This window comes from Penicillium rubens (assembly GCF_028828025.1).
Source record: "Penicillium rubens strain IBT 27055 chromosome Unknown utg000001l_segment0_segment0, whole genome shotgun sequence".
Lineage (NCBI taxonomy): Eukaryota > Fungi > Ascomycota > Eurotiomycetes > Eurotiales > Aspergillaceae > Penicillium > Penicillium rubens.
The window spans coordinates 1,163,401-1,181,716 of NW_026890599.1; the positions used below are offsets into that span (position 1 = coordinate 1,163,401).

Consider the following 18,316-nt stretch of genomic DNA (forward strand, 5'->3'; position numbering starts at 1 on the left):
GCCAATGTAGATACCTACAATTGAAAAAAAGGACTAGTTATCTATCAAACATATATCTACAATAAATGTCCTGCCCGTATCTGTGCCCCAGTGCATGGGTCTCTGCAACAGTGGCTCTTCAGCAGGCAGAGCTCGGAAGCATGATCTTCGGCAATGAAAATAATTTCTACCTCCTCGCTCATGGACATGGAGACACCGAAGACCAAGACCAGCGAACCAGTCTGGTTTTCGAGTCTACAAGAATGAGAAGGTCTTGATATGCCAAGAAGAAATAGAACAAAAGCAGACAGACAGGCAGACAGAGACTAAGAAATATATGAAAGGGATATCGATTCGATTTTTGACATTGCTTTTTTCTTTGGCTTGTGCTTCATGAGGTTGGGTGGGAGTCTATCACAGAGAGAGAACAGGCGGGGGATTCATAGAGAAAAAAAACCTGACCCATTAAGTCGTCGATATTCCATTCATTTCGAGAGATAGGTAGGAAAACAGGAGTTTCTCAGAGGAGAAAAAGAAAAAATGAACTAAGGAACACAACTATATCCCTTACGTTCTTTTTTTGGTCTTGAAACCAACTCCCCGAACACGGACCATCAAGCCACGGTTCCTCTGCAGCGAATTAGCCTTATTGAACATGGAACATGCAGAATGTCTATAGATGACAATAACGTACCATCAAATCAACCCGTCAACACCACCCGGTAAAAGGAAACCACATTGCTGTGGATGATTTAGCGCTGGCTGGAGGCGGTCCAGACGTTCTTGAGGTAGCCATCGCGCTGGGCCAGGCGGTTGAAGGAGTCATCGCTCTCGCCGCGGGCACGGATGAAGCCGCAAAGAGCGTAGGTCTGGTTCTCGCCGGTGTAGCGGCCGTTCTCGTCAACCTTGCCGACGGAGAGCTGGACGGAGGCGTGGTCGTTGGCCTTGATGATGCGGTTGGTGGCGCTGCACTTGCGGGGCACGTAGCTGAGAGGGAGGTCATGTTAGTTGTCTTGGTTCTTCTTGAGGGTTTGCGAGCGAATATGTTCCCCTCTAATACCCTGCTGTGTCCAGGTTTTTCTGGTGGTTCGCCAACAATCGCAATCACGCAGCGCCGTCGAATCTTTTCAATCCTCGCAATCTCCGATCACACTGGGTTCATCTTTTTGGCTTGGGATCAAGGCGGGATTGCTGATTGTATGCGGCCACACAGACACTGGGCACAGGGTATATTGGGACTGGAGGAACGGGTGTAAAATCCATGGCACGTACAGATCGACGATCTCTCCCTTGTCGTTCTCCATTTTGGCGGGTTTGGTGTTGAGGTTTTGACGGGCGACGGTGAGGTTGGAGGTGGAGGGTTTTTCTGCCGCACATTAAATTGAAGACCTCAAATGATTTGTGTGGGTCATGTGACCCTTTGTCGAGGGCTGGCGTGGCCGAAGTGGGGTGGCGTGGTTTTAGCGGGAATCGTACTAAAGGCCGTGGCAATTTCAACTCTAATTTTCATATGGATTGCTGTATTCGGATGTAGGGCTGATTGTACTATGGGTAAAGGCATGTATTTTACAGATTACTCTTTTCCCTCTCTTCCTGCAACACGTCCTTCTTCCATCTCACTGCCACTTCTCGTGCACTTCCTTTCTTAAACCGCACTAGAACCACTCTCTCGGACTCTCCTCGCTTGGACGACCCTTTCAGCTCAGGTCCGGGGTCACTCAAACCCAACACAGATCGCCCATCACCGGTCATGAGAATCATTTTTGGAGATATGCATTTCTCTGTCCATGGGGGGGAGCCCGAATGGACGAACTCGACAAGCGCTTGACGACGTTTCTCCATTTCTTCCACAGAAGCATTTGCACGAGGCTCCCTGTCCAGGAACCCCGACACCAAGTGCAAGAGGAGGAACTGCGGTGGGAATAGAATGATTTCAGCTTTTTGAGCACGACTAACCCACGCTGAGGCCGGAAGAAACTGTGCCTCCGTAACCTCGATTCCACCGTCGCTCGTTGGGAGCTGATGCTCCTCATGTTCACCCTCTGATGGGAGTTGGTCGAGAAGTTTCTTATCCACATTGACAGGTAAAGGCAAGAAATACAGATACATCTGAGTAGTGTAGCGCTTGGGCACATTGGTTGGCGTAACCCAGCGAGTAAAGGGAATTAATTGGCCTATAGAGTCAGCGTGTTGTTTTCAGATTTGAATTACACGAACTAGGCACTTACCTATGTCGGGCTCAGCATCGGCACTTTGCTGCTTCAGCCACTCATCAAATGTGGTCTTGTTCTGATGAATGAGTCGTCTGCCTGCCTCTCGGGTAGGTTCATCGACGGCAAGCATGTTTCCAGAGTTCCGGTCTTTAGCTAGAAGAATCCCACTCTCTTCAAATAGCTCCCTGATCGCTGCACGTCGGTAGCTAGGGGAGTCTTCATGTCTCGCTAGGTCTCCGGATGGTGGACATTCCCCATCTTGGCTGGATAGGTTGCCACCTGGGAAGACATGTGCAGATGCAAAAGAGGTAGAGGTCTTCACGCGATGAAGAAGAAGGATCTCGTTCTTTGGAGATATAAGAAGCACACTATTTAACAGTTAGTTATTTAATTCTTGTTTTCTTGTGGAATGTTTCCCTTTGGATAACATCCCTCTCTGGGTATCTATCTCCAATCGTGTGGCCCCTCTCTGCCAGCTTACCTAGAACTGGGTCGGGGAACCGCAGGCTCATTACCCCGTTTCGAACTAGACATATTCTGAGAATTTAGAGGAACTGTAGGCGTGTATCGTCTCACAGCACATTTACCGCTTGGGCGTTGAAAGGACTGAACCGAGGAAATATGAGATGCGCGAGATGTCCGAAAAACAAGGCCAACAGCAAATTGATGACCCAATCGCTGTATTGAGTGACGAGAAAGAGATGATTGATAGATAAAGGACATCGTGATATCTCGAAGCCGAGGAACGGCTTCTCAATATAGTAAAAGGCAAAGACCCGAGAGCCTAGGCAGTTCCTCGGTACCCCGCGTGCAGCTTAACCTCATTGAGCTTAGCCGAATGCAGCGCCATGTGCTCAGGCAACCTTCAGGGCTTCTACAACACCTCTACATGACGTTTACTGTTGGAATACATAGGTTGTGAGATAAATAAAACGTTTGCTCATTACCAGAAATGGCATAAATCTTCAAATCGTAAACTCCTATCCTGTACCCTTATTTTAAGTTTCAAGGCCCCATCATCCATCGGGGCGACCCAATGATGTATTCACAAAAAGTGCAGTCAACTTTTACGAAGCTTGGATCTTACGAGTAAAGCTTCTTGTCGTAGCTGTGGAGACCGTGGACGTTACCCTCGGTCATAGCGCTGGCACTTCTCATCTCGAAACGCACGGTGCCCTTGTTGACACCGTCGTGCAGGTCGGCCAGGCTCTTGACACCAATGTCCTGCAGGGAGTGCTGGACACCGGCAACGAGGTAAGGAACGAACTTGGTGACGGATCCGCGGTCAAGGACGGAGCCAGCAACACCCTGGGCAACAAGGACGCGGTCCTTCTCAGAGAAGTAGCGAGCAGTACCAGCGTTGCTGGCCTTGCTGTCCTTGCCGTCACCACCGGCCTTCTTATCCTCCATGGCGGCGATACTGCCCATGCCACGGTAGGCCTTGACGAGCTGGCCCTCGTTGCTGACGAAGTACTCACCGGGAGACTCGGTGGTACCGGCAAGAAGACCGCCCATCATGATAGTGCTAGCACCCATGGCCAGACCCTTGACGATGTGGCCAACATTCTGGATACCACCATCGGCGATACAGGGAACACCAAAGCGAGCGGCAAAGGATGCAACGCTGCGCACGGAAGCAGCCTGGGGACGACCGACAGCCATAACCTCCTGGGTGATACAGGCACTACCGCTGCCCATGCCAATTCTCAGGCCATCGACACCGGCGGCAATCAAAGCAGCAGCCTGCTCACGAGTGACGACATTACCACCGATAACGTCAATCTCGGGCATGTTCTTCTTGATGTACTTGATCATCTCGATCTGGTACATAGAGTTACCCTGGCTGGAGTCCAGAATAACAATGTCCAAGCCAGCCTCAACAAGAAGCTGGAGGCGCTTCTTGTCCTCCTCGCGAGTACCAATAGCAGCGGCACAGATCAGCTGCTTGGAGTCGGGGAGCTTGGAGGCAAGAGGGTAGTGGAGGTTCTTCATCAGATCAGAGCGGGAAAGCAGAGAGACGATGTTGCCGTTGGCATCGACAATGGGGAGCTTTCCCTTCTTGGACTGACGGAGAACCTGGTTGGCCTCGGTCAGGGTGGTGCCGGCAGGGGCAGTGACAAGATCGGTGGCCATAACGGCTGTCACGGGCTCGTTGAGATCAGTGTGGAACTGGATGTCACGAGAGGTGACCATTCCAACGAGCTTGGACTTAAGGGTTCCGTTCTCTGTTCAAACATTAGCCTTTGCTGTCGAAAGCTCATGTGAGGACAATATCCAAAATAGACAAAATGCTCAGATAAAATCTGGTTCTCTACAGTGCAACTTTCGTCGCTGCAGTGGAACGAAAGTTATAATTAAAAAGAGGATGATCATCATGCAAAGTGGGCGGGGTAGGTGCTGGGAGAAGTAGATGTGGGCATCTTACCAGTGACAGGGAAGCCACCGAAGCCCCACTTGGCCTTCAGCTCCTTGACCTCACCAACGGTGGCCTTGGGAGAGATGACAACAGGATCGAGAATGAAACCGTTCTCGTATCTCTTAACCTTACGGACCATCTCCGCCTGGTCCTCGGGAGAGCAGTTGTGGTGGATAACACCGAGACCACCGAGCAGAGCCATGTGGATAGCCATGTTGTGCTCGGTGACAGTGTCCATGGGCGAGGACAGAAGAGGGGTCTTCAGGGAGATACGCTTGGTAACAGGGGTATCCAATGAGACATCGGAAGCGGGGAAGCCTATATCGGGTTAGAAAGAAGCAAGAAATTTTTTCCTTGACTTCGGGGTTCGGCTTACCGATGTAACCGGGCAGGATCAGGAAATCATTGTAGGTCAATGCACCGTGCTTGTCAGAGTCAAGCAGGGTATCCGCATCAAGACCATCGGCGGTGGTGTAGGTCTTCACAACCTCCAAGGCCTTGGCGTAGTCGGTGATCTCAGCCTTCATGGCGGCACCAGGTGCGGCGTCGCCGGCGGTGATAGGCATGATTAAAAGAAAGTGGGTTTAAAATTAACAGTGAGACACGACTCGGAAGAAATCTTAATCAACAGAAAGAAACGTTCTGCTGATGGAGAAAGTCGAGCTTTCCCAAGGAAGAGAAAGAAGAAGAAAAAGTTCGAGCGAAAAATCGGTTCCTTTTCTCTTCCGTGCACGGCCAAGCCAAGAGGGAGCTTGTCTACTTCGGGTATAGCGTACTGGCTTTTTTCACTATCCACGCCGTTGATTGGCTTGTAAACGAGATGTCTAAAGGCGGTAAGCTTGTTTATGCTTATCATACATCGATGCAGGTACCTACATCGATACTACCGTGTAGGTGGTGCTAAGATCTACTTCAATGCAATAATGTAACGTTGTCAGGTGCGATTCTGATATGCACTCCGATAGTGATAGATATTTTGCGAATGAACTGGACATGAACATCGATTTCCATACAGCATAGCTTTCAAAGTTGGCAGCGGAGGTCAAATGTGAGTTGGCTACAATTGTTAGAGCGCCATTTTCGATTCCTATATAAAGCCATCTCAACCAGAATAGATGATCTATTTACATGGCTGGCCGTGCAACGGATCAGTAATCTCCCCAGTCACCTGGGCACCGGTTCCAAATCCCGTGCCTCTCACTACTGACCAGCGGCTTCGAGTCCCGTACGCCTCTGTGGCAATATGACGACAGAATGATAGTAAATAATACAGCAGACTGAACCTTTAAAGCCGGCACAGCTTTCCCCATTCAACTAAGCATCACTTTCCACTTCTACTATCAGTATGGAATCTGCTATGGGCGAACACGGCACCTTCAAGCCTGCACCGAAGGCACAGTCCCAGAACAAGCCGGGGTGAGTAATGCTTGACCCGAGCAAAATACATCTTCTAATATGGTATGCTAGATTGGAGACCATAATGGCAGAGCGCAGTGAGTCGACCAAACTGGAGGGCCTCCACGGCTTTTCTGAATATGTGGGTTCCGGAAAGCTGAAGGGAAAAACTGCTCTAATCACTGGCGGAGAGTATGTGTGCAAGCCCATATGAGTAAACTTGCCTTGGCTAATTATTCCACAGCTCTGGGATTGGTAGAGCAGTTGCTATTCTGATGGCCAGAGAGGGTGCAGATGTTACTATTGTTTATCTGCCCGCAGAACAGGTAGACGCTGAGACGACCAAAAAGTCTGTTGAGCAAGAGAAGAGGTCTTGCCTTCTTGTCCCAGGTGATTTGAAAGATCGCAACGTCTGTTGCCGCGCAGTGGATGAACATGTGAAGAAGTCAGTCTAGGGTAGGCCTCCTGGTATGAGCAAGTGACTGACTGAGAGTCTACAGGTACGGCACGATCAATATACTTGTCAACAATGCGTCGAAACAGTACATATGTACGGAATTTGAGAAGACCAATCTGGATGAGACTGAAGATGTATTCAGAACCAATATCATCCAGATGATGGCAATGGCGAAGTTTGCTCTTCCCCATATGTCACGAGGTGATTCGTATGTTCTTCCTTGTCTAATCTATATCATCACATACTCACGCACTTTCTACAGGATCATCAATACTTCTTCTGTTGTGACTTTCCGTGGCTCGGGGACCATGATTGATTATGCTGCAACCAAGGGAGCTATTATTGGTTTTACTAGGTCTTTGGCAAAACACTTGATTCCAAAGGGTATTCGAGTCAATGCAGTAGCGTAAGTATTGTCTACTCATTCTCTTTGAAAGTACATACTGACGTGTTTCCAATTTCAGTCCAGGTGCGATCTATACCCCAATCCAAGTCGACACCCGAGATCCCCAGCAGATGGAAGGATGGGGTCAGAAGGCTAGTCTTGGCCGACCAGGTGAGCCTAGTGAGGTTGCGACAAGCTTCGTCTTCTTGGCTAGTGCGTGCGCCTCTCTATACTGTGAGTCATCAATATACACCTTCAAATCCAGACCAAGTTCCATCGTGGCTAATCGACAACTATACACATGTAGATGGGCAAATCCTGCATTGTTACCCGCTTGGTGACTAAATAGTGTTACAGAAGTGATTACTGGAACATTATGGTGAACGTGCGCATGCCATTGGTAACAAATTGATGTGCTTGCTATTAGTGTCAAATTGAAATACAACAGGATATAAGATCAATAGAGGAGCCACGGCTTCCCTGCAGTGAGAGCTTTGTCCCATCCATCGTCATTCTGCCAGATGGCGACACTTTCAATCTCTTCTCTGCCCAGTTTGAGTCCATTGTAGAGATGCTAAGCCTTATTTCAGCAAATGTTAACTTCAGTCTGACATATTCAACTTACTGGGAAAAGTCCTTCGCTGGGTCGAGGGTTAGACACTTTCCCGTCTGGGGACTCCCAGCGGATATCTTGGATCACGCGAAAATACTCGATCCGCAACACATAGACAAGCGGCTCCCCCGCGAAAAAGGTTTTCAATGTGCTTCCCACTTGATGCGCCATCGAAAGGTGGATGAAGCCAGAGGCCTCGTCCAGTTCGCTTACCGTGAGCCGCTCAGGAATTGGCTCGCGGACTGGTGTGGTGGAAGGCACAATCTTGTAGACGTAGCGAGGCTGAGAAAGCAGCGAAGTCATGATAAAAGTGATGGAGGGAGGCAAGTTAATTCACCGAGTCACTGGTGATAATGAGAGGAGAAACAAGGTTAGTCAGGTGGTTTCATTTGTTGGCGGGGTCGGTTCAACCGGGAACTTGCCTTTCGAACACGCTGGGATTAATTGCGCCATTATTTGTATTATTTGTGTCTACTTCACTACTTGATCAACGTCTACGGCAAGGGCAAATTGTAATATTAAGTTTGATCGGTGACTAGTTTATCTGTTACGCTGGGTTGATATTATATCAAAGAAATCAATTCGAATAAGAATGGCGGGGATATATCCATGGATCTCTAGAGAGCTTGTAGTGTATAGGGTAGTTTACATATGTAATTGGCCAAATATTTCCCATCATGTCTTAAATGCTGTCCCCGTCTTTCAGTAAGACTTAACAAATTACACCGAGCTTATTTTGCATCATATTTCATTGTTATAGCCCTGGAAATCCATGGCTGCTTTGCCGCAACAGACCTTGACACAAGATGACAGTATAGAGCATCATAACTAGTACCATTTACGGGGAACATGACCCAAAACAGGCAGGTCTTTCTTAAGAGGCAGCGAAAGCCCTAGGATATCAACTAGAACCTGTGGACGGGTTATATACTTATGCTGATCAATTGACGGTCTACAACGTACTTTGACTTGAAAGATAGGTGTTTTCGTCGCACGGGACTACGAGCCCACTTAAACCTGCCTAATATTGCACAAGCCACTTTTGCCAAGACTGCAGGTATCCTGATAGGTCAGGTAATGGGATTGGAATGAATGTTTAGCATATTGAGGAATTTACCGTGAGGAGCCTTTACGATATCGAATAAGTGCAAATGAACACTGAGCACGAGGTAGCAGATATTCAGTGTGTGACCTTAGCGAGTAACACAATCTCTTAGTTCTTTGTCCACGTGATTCGAGATCGACAAGCCACAATCACCTGATTGCGCCTTACCCGATCTGGAGATTTGTTGTGCCCCCTGCGCCCACTTTGGGGAATCTTGGTCGCACTTGCCCCCCCACCGTCAACAATTCCATCATCGGGATTCACGAGCCTAGAACTTATTCACGCAAGCCACGCATTTATTTCCTGGGTTTTCTTCGCTAAGCCATGGGAGGTTCCCCTTGAATGCTACCCAATTCAGAACGTCTCCCCGGAAAAGGTCTTGGAGACCTTGTTTAACCCGCGCATTCCGCATTTACCACCAGAGCAGGGATGCGGTCAAAGGAGCGCGACATTTTTCAATCAATTGTCACATACCGTCCTGAGATTAAATGATGTCCACGTCGAACCAATTTCCATCCCTCAAGCGGGCCCAGACGGACCTTCCCTCGCAGTCCACCAGTCCATTACGACACGGGTCGACAGCGTCTACGAACTCATCTGCGTATTCGGTCGCGTCAAGCTCGTTTGCTCCTAGTCGGACTAGCACTGTCTCTTCTCATGGGTCGATATCAAACAATTTGGGTCACTCCCGAGGGAAGAGTGAGGCAAGCAGCATGAACTCAGCAACAACTGTTACGGACGCAATGGAACGAGGAAGTTGGTCAAATGCTGGCACAGCGTACGACAATATTCGCCGATCTCTACGACCACTACAGCAAGTCCCTAATATTCCATCCTCAACCGCGAATACTGGCGGGTACCGACATTCACGAAGCCAAACAATCGATGAATCACGCCCATGGAAGGACTATCGACCCGCCACCCCCGAATCGCGTCATCTCCATCTTAAAGAGAATCTGTCTCCGCGCCACCAAACACAAACCTACGAATCCCAGAGCCCCCCACCGCCTACCTCTCCTCGCCACTGGTCTACTGTGCCCGGAACATCGCGTCCTTCGTCTCCCCAAAAGACAGTGTCCCACAATTCTCATCCTCCGCAACTGACTGCTGCACTCTCCGCACCAGAGCTTGAAACGCTGCAAAAATCATCCACGGGTCATCTCAGAACTCTCTCGAAGTTTGCACAGTCCGGCGAAAATGAATTTGGCGCAGCTGCAGCCTCTGTGGTGGGGTTGCAAGGCCGACGACGCCTTAAGCGGGCGGACTCGGTAGCCGGAAGGAATGGCGCAGTATCTCCCGAAAAGCCGAAGGCGTCCTCATGGGCTGCCGGGAATTGGATGGACCAACAGCGACAATTCATCCAAGCATACGAGTATTTGTGCCATATCGGAGAAGCCAAACAGTGGATTGAAGACGTCATTCAAAAGCAGATCCCGCCAATCGTTCAGTTGGAGGAAGCACTGCGAGACGGCGTCACTTTGGCGGAGGTGGTGCAAGCAATGTATACGGGCAAAACCCTTCGTATTTTCCGACACCCCAAGTTACAATATCGCCATTCAGATAACATCGCCTTGTTTTTCCGATTCCTCGATGAGGTTGAGTTGCCAGAGTTGTTTCGATTTGAACTTATCGACTTGTATGAAAAGAAAAACATCCCCAAGGTCATACATTGCATTCACGCCTTGTCATGGCTGCTCTTCAAAAACGGCATGCTGGACTTCCGCATGGGTAACTTAGTTGGTCAGCTTGAGTTTGAACACCACGAACTTGAGAAAACCCAAAAGGGACTGGACAAGGCCGGTGTGAGCATGCCTAGCTTTGCAGGTATGGCTGCAAACTTTGGCGCGGAGCCTGAACCTGAGCCCGTTGAATCGGAGGAGGATCGTATTGATCGAGAAATGCACGAAAATGAAGCCTCAATCTCCGATTTCCAGGCTCAGGTCAGAGGAGCCATGACGCGCCTACGACTTGGCAATATCATGAATGATCTGTGGGATTTCGAACCCCTCCTCATTGATCTACAGTCACGTCTGCGTGGAGATTGGGCACGACAAATTAGCGAATATCGGCTAAGCATGCTCCAGTTTGCAGTTGGACTGCAGGCCATTAGCCGAGGCTTCATTGTACGCCGCAGTCAGCAAGGCGACAAGCAATGGCGACAATCCCAGGAAGCAGATGTTTTGCAATTCCAGAGCCTGATCCGTGGGTCCAGGGCTCGCGCCCAGGCTAATCACCTCCAAACTCGTGCACGACGAGAAGAGTCCGGCATCAAACAGATCCAGGCCGCGATAAGAGGTGCATTGCAACGCATGAATGTCGGGGACCAGTATGAGCAGTCTCGATATGCTGAAGATGATGTAAAATCACTTCAAGCATTCATCCGCGGTACCTTGCAACGGAAGAAGATGGATGTTCATTCTCAAGAGCTGAGACAAGCTGGCAGTTCCGTAAAGTCTCTTCAGGCAGCCATCCGTGGTACCTTGCAACGAAGAGAGATGAATGCTCAGTCTCAAGAGGTGAAGCAGGTTGGCAGTTCTGTCAGGTCGCTTCAAGCAGCCATCCGTGGTACCTTACAACGACGACGGATGAATTCTCACTCTCACGAGGTGAAACTGATAGAAACACCTGTCAAGTCACTGCAGGCGGTCATTCGAGGATCAATTGCCCGCCAAAACTTGTCTCAGATGAAGATTCTGCTCGACAACGAAGCATCCAAAATTGTCTGCATTCAATCAACTGTTAGGGCTTTGATTGCCAGAGAACGCCAAACTTTGCTGCTCCAGGCACTAGAAGAGACCGAAAATGAGTGTGCTGCACTGCAAGCTATCGCGCGGGCCGCTGCCGTAAGGAAAAACACATCAGCCATTCGCGCCGAGCTTACGGAACATTTGTTGCCAGTAATCGACCTGCAGGCAATACTCAGGGGACAAATTTTGAGAGAATCGTTGGATGCCCAGAGGATTGCATTGCTCCAGCAAGAACCTCCCATTTTGGAACTACAATCCCGATCCCGCGGGGTCATTCAGAGGCAGTATCTACTTGCAGAGCGACATGAACTGGACCAGCAGGAACACGACATTATTGATCTGCAGGCCCTTGCCCGTGCTGCTATCTCACGAATAGAGGTGGGCGACATATTGTCTCGCCTTGAGGAGAATGAGGGAGAAGTTGTTCAACTCCAATCTTTAGTTCGGGCAATGCTCGCGCGAGTTGAAGTTGGCGAGATCCTGACTGATCTTGAGGCAGAGGAGGACTTCATCACGGACTTCCAGGCGCGCATCAGAGGACTCATTATCTGCAACCGCTTTGAGGAAAGACGTCAACATTATAATGAAAACATGGAGAAGGTCATCAAGGCCCAGAGTGTTATCCGCGGCCGCATTCAAGGCCAGGCTTATAAGAGCCTGACAAGTGGAAAGAATCCCCCTGTGGGAACAGTTAAGGGCTTCGTGCATCTTCTCAACGACAGCGATTTCGACTTTGACGAAGAGATTGAGTTCGAACGCCTGCGAAAGGTGGTTGTTCAACAAGTGCGGCAGAACGAGCTTGCTGAGCAATACATCAGTCAACTTGATATTAAGATTGCCCTCCTTGTCAAGAATAAAATCACTCTGGATGAAGTCGTCAAGCATCAAAAGCACTTCGGTGGTCACATTGGCAACTTGCTATCCAACACCGAAATTTCTTCCAAGGATCCCTACGACCTCAAGGCCCTTAACAAGACCTCAAGGAGAAAGTTGGACCAGTACCAGGTGTTTTTCTTCCTCCTTCAAACCCAATCACAGTACCTGGCTCGCTTGTTCCGGCGATTGCGCGAGATCAACACCTCGGACAAGGAATATGAGCGGATCCGGCACTTGATGATGGGTCTCTTCGGATACTCCCAGAAACGACGAGAGGAATATTATCTCATCAAGCTCCTGGCACGATCCGCCAAGGAGGACATTGAAAGCTTCTCGTCTCTTCCTGAATATTTGCGCTGCACCTCTTTCTGGAACAAGCTTTTCGCCTCATATGCCAAATCGTCACGCGACCGGAAGTTTATGCGCGATGTCCTGGGACCTGTCGTAAAAGAGTCTGTTATCGAAAACCCGGACCTTGATTTGGAGAGTGATCCGATTCAAATCTACCGTTCCGCGATCAACAACGAAGAGCTCCAAACTGGCCAACGCAGCCGCCGACAACCGGATCTTCCCAGAGAAGAAGCGATCAGAGACCCCGAAACCAGAGAGACATTCATTCAACATTTACAGGACCTTCGTGACATTGTTGACCAATTATTCTTGGGCCTTGAAGACTTCTTGTACCGTATGCCATTCGGTATTAGATATCTCGCACAGCAGATGTATCAAAATCTACTCGAGAGGTTCCATGGCGAGGACCCAGGATCTGTTCTTCAGACGGTTGGCCACTGGGTATGGAAAAGTTACTTCCAGCCTGCTGTGCTGGAGCCAGAGAAGTACGGCGTGATCGATCGGGGCCTCACCCAAGAACAAAAGCGGAACCTTGGAGAAATCTCCAAGGTTGTCGCGCAGATTGCATCTGGAAGACTCTTTGGGGCAGAGAATGTCTATCTGCAACCGCTCAACAGCTACATTGGAGAGTCAATCCAACGCCTAGGACGTCTCTGGGGTCAGATGATCTCAGTCCAGGATGCAGAGTCTTACTTCGACATTGATGAATTCAACGATCTCTATGCCAAGGCCAAACCTACTCTGTACATTAAGATGTCTGACATCTTCTCGATCCACCAGCTTGTGGCGTCTGAGATTAACTATATGTGCCCCCACCCTGATGACTTCCTCAAGGAACTTGTGCGAGAACTCGGCAATGTCAAGAGTAACGAGAACGAATTGATGGGTGTCAGCTCTACCGAGATCAATCTCACATTGAACCCCAAGTTGGCCCAGGTTGAAGGTAAGAAATACAAGCAAGCTCCTACCTGTTTACATTCTTCTAACTCTACCTCCCAGATCCCGAAGCAGACGTGAAGGCGCTCTTCATGGAGACTAAACGCTGCATCCTCTACATCATCCGAGTCCAAACAGGTTCCAACCTAATGGATATCATGCTCAAGACACCGACAGAGGAGGACGAGGAGCGGTGGCACAATTTGGTTCAGGAAGAACTGAACATCAGCAACCCTCGGCGAGGCGCCTATTCTGAAGCCAATAGCCTAATTGACATTAGCTCTATGAGCTATTCCGAGCTCAAGGGCATTGCACTCGAAAATATCCTTCGGCTTGAACAGAACGGCAAGATCAATCGTCACAACCATTATCAGGATTTGTTGAACGCCATCGCCATCGATATCCGCACCAAGCACCGTCGGAGAATTCAGCGCGAGCGCGAACTGGAGGGTGCTCGGCTGACCTCTCAGAGGCTCAGCGGTCAAGCCGTCTACCTAGACCAGCAACTCAAGACATACAACGACTATATTGAGCAGGCCATGATCACGTTACAGAACAAGAAGGGAAAGAAGCGGTTCCTGATGCCGTTCACCAAACAATGGGATCATCAACGAGAGTTGCAAAAATCCGGCAAGATCTTCAAATTTGGATCCTACAAATACTCCGCGCGCAATCTGGCGGACCGAGGTGTTCTGGTTGCCTGGAAGGGCTACTCTGAGCGGCAGTGGGATCGGGTCGACTTGACCATCTCCAGTAACGAAGTTGGTGTATTCACCATTGACGGGAGCAGCGGTGTCATGATGATTCCCGGCGCCAACGCACAGGTACCGCTGGATGACTTGCTGCAGGCTCAGTTCAACAACACGCAATTCATGGACTTCTTTGATGGTCAGATGCGAGTCAATGTCAACCTTTTCTTGCATTTGATCATGAAGAAGTTCTATAACGAGTGAGAGTCATGGCTTATGGACTTGATGAGGGATGACTTGGGTGCACATTCTTATTGATATTATTATTCTCTTGTCTTTTTTTTTTCCTATTTCTCTTGTCTTTTCTTATTGTCTTTGTTTAAGATACCATGGGTATTTTGTTGATTTCGATAGCGATAACTAGCGTTCGGTCTATACGGGCGAATAACATGTACACAGTATGATACCACTCAGTATCAATCGTAAAACATTTCAATTTTCCAGGAATCTATCCAAGTAGAAAGTAGAATTAAGCAGAATATTCGTTTATTGTAGCCATTGGAAGTATATAAGGCTTGGTCAGGGGTCGCCACGTGACGTGGCGCGTTCAATCGGGTTGCCAGCTGGAAACCGGGCATCTTCCCCCCTCCAACTGTCCACGTTAGTCCTGAGGGATTCCTGATTCTTCCTGTGCTCGGCTTCCAATTGCCTGTGCTGCTATCGTCTTTTCTTTCAGATCCTCGTTTCTCTGTACTTCTCCTAACGACGAGCAGTCGCCCCTCACCATGGATTTCTCCAACCTCAAAGATCAGGTCAGCAACATGTCCTTGTATGACCTCAAGGCCGGTGTTCGCAAGGTACAGAACGGTAAGCTTGAATCCCGCTTGGTCCGACTGCATGATGCACAAGACCGAGTCGACTTGCGTGTGTCTTACAATTTGCGGAAACTGATTTGGCCGTTCCGTCATAGCTGTCATGAACTATACCGAGATGGAATCCAAGGTTCGTATGCAATCGCCCACCTCTGCGCAAACGAACATGGCATTTCGCAGGATGGAGACGAGGGGATTGTATGATCCGATGCTTACGCAAGTCAGGTCCGGGAAGCTACAAACAATGAACCCTGGGGTGCCTCGACCACGTTGATGCAGGATATCGCCAATGGAACGCATAGCTAGTCAGTCCATGTCGCCTGATCTTATATATACCAACGCGCATCCGCTGACTTTCCTTGTTACAGCCAATTACTCAACGAGATCATGCCCCTTATCTACAAGCGATTCACCGACAAGGCCGCGGAGGAATGGCGACAGATCTACAAGGTAAGAGAAGCATGGTTATTCAGGTGGGTGTGCTATGACTAAACCTACCAAATTATAGAGTCTCCAGCTCCTCGAATTCCTTGTCAAGAACGGTTCGGAACGAGTCGTCGATGATGCGCGATCCCATATGTCGTTGATTCGGATGCTGCGGCAGTTCCACTATATCGATATGAATGGCAAGGACCAGGGTATCAATGTGCGCAACCGGTCATCCGAGCTGGTGAAATTGCTGGGTGATGTGGATCAGATTCGGGCCGAAAGAAAGAAGGCCAAGAACAACCGCAACAAGTTCAGTGGTTTCGAAGGTGGCATGGGTGTCGGATCGGGCCTGTCCAGCTCGGGCTCGAGCCGTTATGGAGGCTTTGGCAGCGACAGTATGGGGTACGGTGGATACAGCGGAGGTGTCTACGGTGACGGTGGCGGTTTCGGCGGAGAATCAGGTGGACAAGCTGGCATTGACTTCCAGGACACCGGACGCCGGTCCAACCGCTTCGAAGAATATGACGAGTATGACGAGGCAGATGCCCCCGCACGCCCGCGTGAGCCTGCCGCCCGGGCGAAGACCCAGGCAAAGAAACCTGAGCCAGCTCCTGCACCTGCGGAAGACCTCTTCGACTTTGGCGACGACGAACCTGTTACTACCACAGCATCTACCTCGACCGGCAAGCAGCCCGCCGGCAGTGCTCTCAACATACTAGACCCATCCCCAGCCGACGACGACGACTTTGACGACTTCCAGTCCGCAACCCCGGCTACTCAGCCTACTCAGTCGTCAAATCAGTTCGCCATTCCCCCTCCGGCTTCCACTGCCAGCACAAGTTCGAACACCCAATTCGTTGCGCCTCAGCCAATCTCCGGCTCCCAGGGTGCCAACCTCAACGGCCTAGTTGGATTCAAATCGGCCACCCCTACTCCCTCTTCCAGCGGGATCCCCACTCCCCTTTCGCAGGCGGCCTCGATTCAACAGCAGAAGCCCTCCGGCTACCAAGCTGCCACACCCAACTACTTCACCTCCATCAGCGTGCCCCAAAATCCAGGGTCTTCTCACGCTGCCACCTCCTCCGTGTCCTCCATGGCTTCCCCCTCAAGCACAGCGAGCAAGCCAGCTTCAGCAGCAGCCAAGAAATCCTCGGGTGATGCTTTCGGCTCATTGTGGTCGACTGCCAGCGCCAGTGCCGGCATCCAGAAGTCCAACACCGGCACCAACAAGGGCCCTAACCTTGCCAGCATGGCCAAGGAAAAAGCTAGCGCCGGCATCTGGGGGGCCCCAGCTCCCTCCAGCACCTCATCCACGCCCAGCCAACCCCAGCACAAGCAACAGTCTAGCTCGGCCTTTGATGATCTGCTTGGTTGATCAACTAGCCAAGCAATTCATCTTCACTCCTCTTCTTCCCCCCCACTGAGTCCATACCTCGCTTCTTACATTTGCGATATGTGGCCATGATTTTAGCATTCAGAATTCCAAATTTGCCTTGGTCTTTTTTGTTTTTTTCTTCTTCTTCTTCTTCCTTCTTCTGCTGTTTTGTATACTCTATTCCATTCCCATTTCTTCTCTTCTCCAGTTGGTTTCCTAATCTAGTTATATCTGCACTATAGCAGAGCAGCTTGCGAAAACTTGGCCTTTCATCTCCCCGTCGCGTAAAATTGTGTCGTTCAACTGCGATCTTTTTCTATACACGTCCCAAGCGCCGAAAAATCGCCACCTTGGGATATTTGGTTTTTGTTAGTGGCGCTGAAAAGCAAACTGTCCATATCTCACTGAAGAATGATACATCCAGATGTGCTTTGTTCATCAGCAGTACGGGGTATTCATGGTCTTGATATCCGGTCCAGTTTGCCTGAGATTATATTGAGGACGTTGTGTCTTAGAATGTATTTTATTTTGATCCAGACCTGGAGCTCTTCTTTGTGTCCCCGTTCATCCGTGGCTAATGGATGGCCTACTAGCTTTCTGAGAGCCCAAAGCCGGGTTCTCGTGTTGGACCCTAGCTACATGCATGTATGTACATTGTACGGCAGGTGAATGCCAGGTACCAGGTTTGCATCTCTCTAGGCCTTCTGAAGGTTCTTTTCAGTGAATCCGCTGTGATGCATTGACATTATTTGACGAGTCCGTGTAGACATCCACGGGCGTTAATCTAGGCCAGATAGAATACATCTTATGATAGGTGGCAATTGAATAGAATTGAAATCGGCATTATGCTGATGCTCATTGATGCTGGTATAACGCATGCGCTGAAGGGAACTAAATACAGGTGAGGGAAGACGATGGGGGGTAGTAAGAGGCATTGAGGGACGGAAGACAGAACATATAAGGCGATGGCGAAAGACTTGGGGTATGTAGTAAAAGAAGGATTCTCAATCCTTTTCAATCCCAGGTTATGTTTCCCCGACGTGTTATGATTAGAAGACATGAATTGGAATCGTGGAGAGATGATATACGTTAATAAAGAGGAAATTGCGGTGGGTGGTAATTCATCGCGGGGAGATGGGTTGAACATATAAGGCCGGAAAGAAAGAGGTGGGTTTATATCAGACGAGCCAGTCTGAAGAGAGGGTTGAAAGAAAAAGAGAAGACCTTTTGAGATGAAGGTCTCGGAGATTAGGTTTGGGTTTGGCGATCCACCAAGGAGGTGCTGAATTGAGTGTTCATCGATGAAACAACTCACATAGCGAGCCAACTGCGTGTTTCACACCTGAGATCTCCACAGTCGCTAGGAGGAAAGTGGAGGGTGCTAAGCTTTGTTTATCGGCTGCCAGTGTTTCATGGCGGGTTGTAACTTGAAACAGACAAGCCATCTTGCCAGGTGGTTCGTGCACGGAGCACCGCCA

At 49.5% G+C, this 18,316-nt stretch overlaps 8 protein-coding genes across 8 annotated transcripts; 3 read left to right on the forward strand and 5 right to left on the reverse strand.

The window, feature by feature from the left end:
• Positions 1-731: 731 nt before the first annotated feature.
• Positions 732-1,283, reverse strand: rps21 (40S ribosomal protein eS21; the record flags this gene model as incomplete). Its single annotated transcript, XM_061211584.1, has 2 exons — positions 732-966; positions 1,252-1,283. 2 exons carry the CDS (start codon positions 1,281-1,283, stop codon positions 732-734), a joined length of 267 nt encoding a protein of 88 aa, XP_061070810.1.
• A 262-nt stretch (positions 1,284-1,545) lies between these two features.
• Positions 1,546-2,726, reverse strand: N7525_000480 (uncharacterized protein; the record flags this gene model as incomplete). The annotated part of the gene is made up of 3 exons (XM_002562314.2): positions 1,546-2,153; positions 2,208-2,560; positions 2,674-2,726. 3 exons carry the CDS (start codon positions 2,724-2,726, stop codon positions 1,546-1,548), a joined length of 1,014 nt encoding a protein of 337 aa, XP_002562360.2.
• Positions 2,727-3,275: 549 nt separating this feature from the next.
• N7525_000481 (putative IMP dehydrogenase) lies at positions 3,276-5,174 on the reverse strand (the record flags this gene model as incomplete). The annotated part of the gene is made up of 3 exons (XM_002562313.1): positions 3,276-4,417; positions 4,618-4,926; positions 4,985-5,174. 3 exons carry the CDS (start codon positions 5,172-5,174, stop codon positions 3,276-3,278), a joined length of 1,641 nt encoding a protein of 546 aa, XP_002562359.1.
• A 779-nt stretch (positions 5,175-5,953) lies between these two features.
• Positions 5,954-7,190, forward strand: N7525_000482 (oxidoreductase, short-chain dehydrogenase/reductase family; the record flags this gene model as incomplete). Its single annotated transcript, XM_061211585.1, has 7 exons — positions 5,954-6,024; positions 6,076-6,195; positions 6,248-6,448; positions 6,504-6,668; positions 6,723-6,866; positions 6,925-7,079; positions 7,153-7,190. The coding sequence occupies 7 exons, from the start codon at positions 5,954-5,956 to the stop codon at positions 7,188-7,190; spliced, it is 894 nt and encodes a 297-aa protein (XP_061070811.1).
• Positions 7,191-7,302: 112 nt separating this feature from the next.
• On the reverse strand, positions 7,303-7,761 carry N7525_000483 (DUF952 domain-containing protein; the record flags this gene model as incomplete). The annotated part of the gene is made up of 2 exons (XM_002562310.1): positions 7,303-7,419; positions 7,471-7,761. 2 exons carry the CDS (start codon positions 7,759-7,761, stop codon positions 7,303-7,305), a joined length of 408 nt encoding a protein of 135 aa, XP_002562356.1.
• Positions 7,762-9,054: 1,293 nt separating this feature from the next.
• N7525_000484 (putative Ras GTPase activating protein) lies at positions 9,055-14,426 on the forward strand (the record flags this gene model as incomplete). Its single annotated transcript, XM_002562309.1, has 2 exons — positions 9,055-13,480; positions 13,537-14,426. The coding sequence occupies 2 exons, from the start codon at positions 9,055-9,057 to the stop codon at positions 14,424-14,426; spliced, it is 5,316 nt and encodes a 1,771-aa protein (XP_002562355.1).
• Positions 14,427-14,947: 521 nt separating this feature from the next.
• Positions 14,948-16,838, forward strand: N7525_000485 (uncharacterized protein; the record flags this gene model as incomplete). The annotated part of the gene is made up of 5 exons (XM_002562308.2): positions 14,948-15,029; positions 15,133-15,164; positions 15,260-15,339; positions 15,403-15,484; positions 15,543-16,838. 5 exons carry the CDS (start codon positions 14,948-14,950, stop codon positions 16,836-16,838), a joined length of 1,572 nt encoding a protein of 523 aa, XP_002562354.2.
• Positions 16,839-17,739: 901 nt separating this feature from the next.
• Positions 17,740-18,283, reverse strand: N7525_000486 (uncharacterized protein; the record flags this gene model as incomplete). The annotated part of the gene is made up of 2 exons (XM_061211586.1): positions 17,740-18,120; positions 18,167-18,283. Coding segments are annotated over 2 exons (498 nt in total), but the record flags the coding sequence as incomplete, so codon positions are not given.
• Positions 18,284-18,316: the final 33 nt, after the last annotated feature.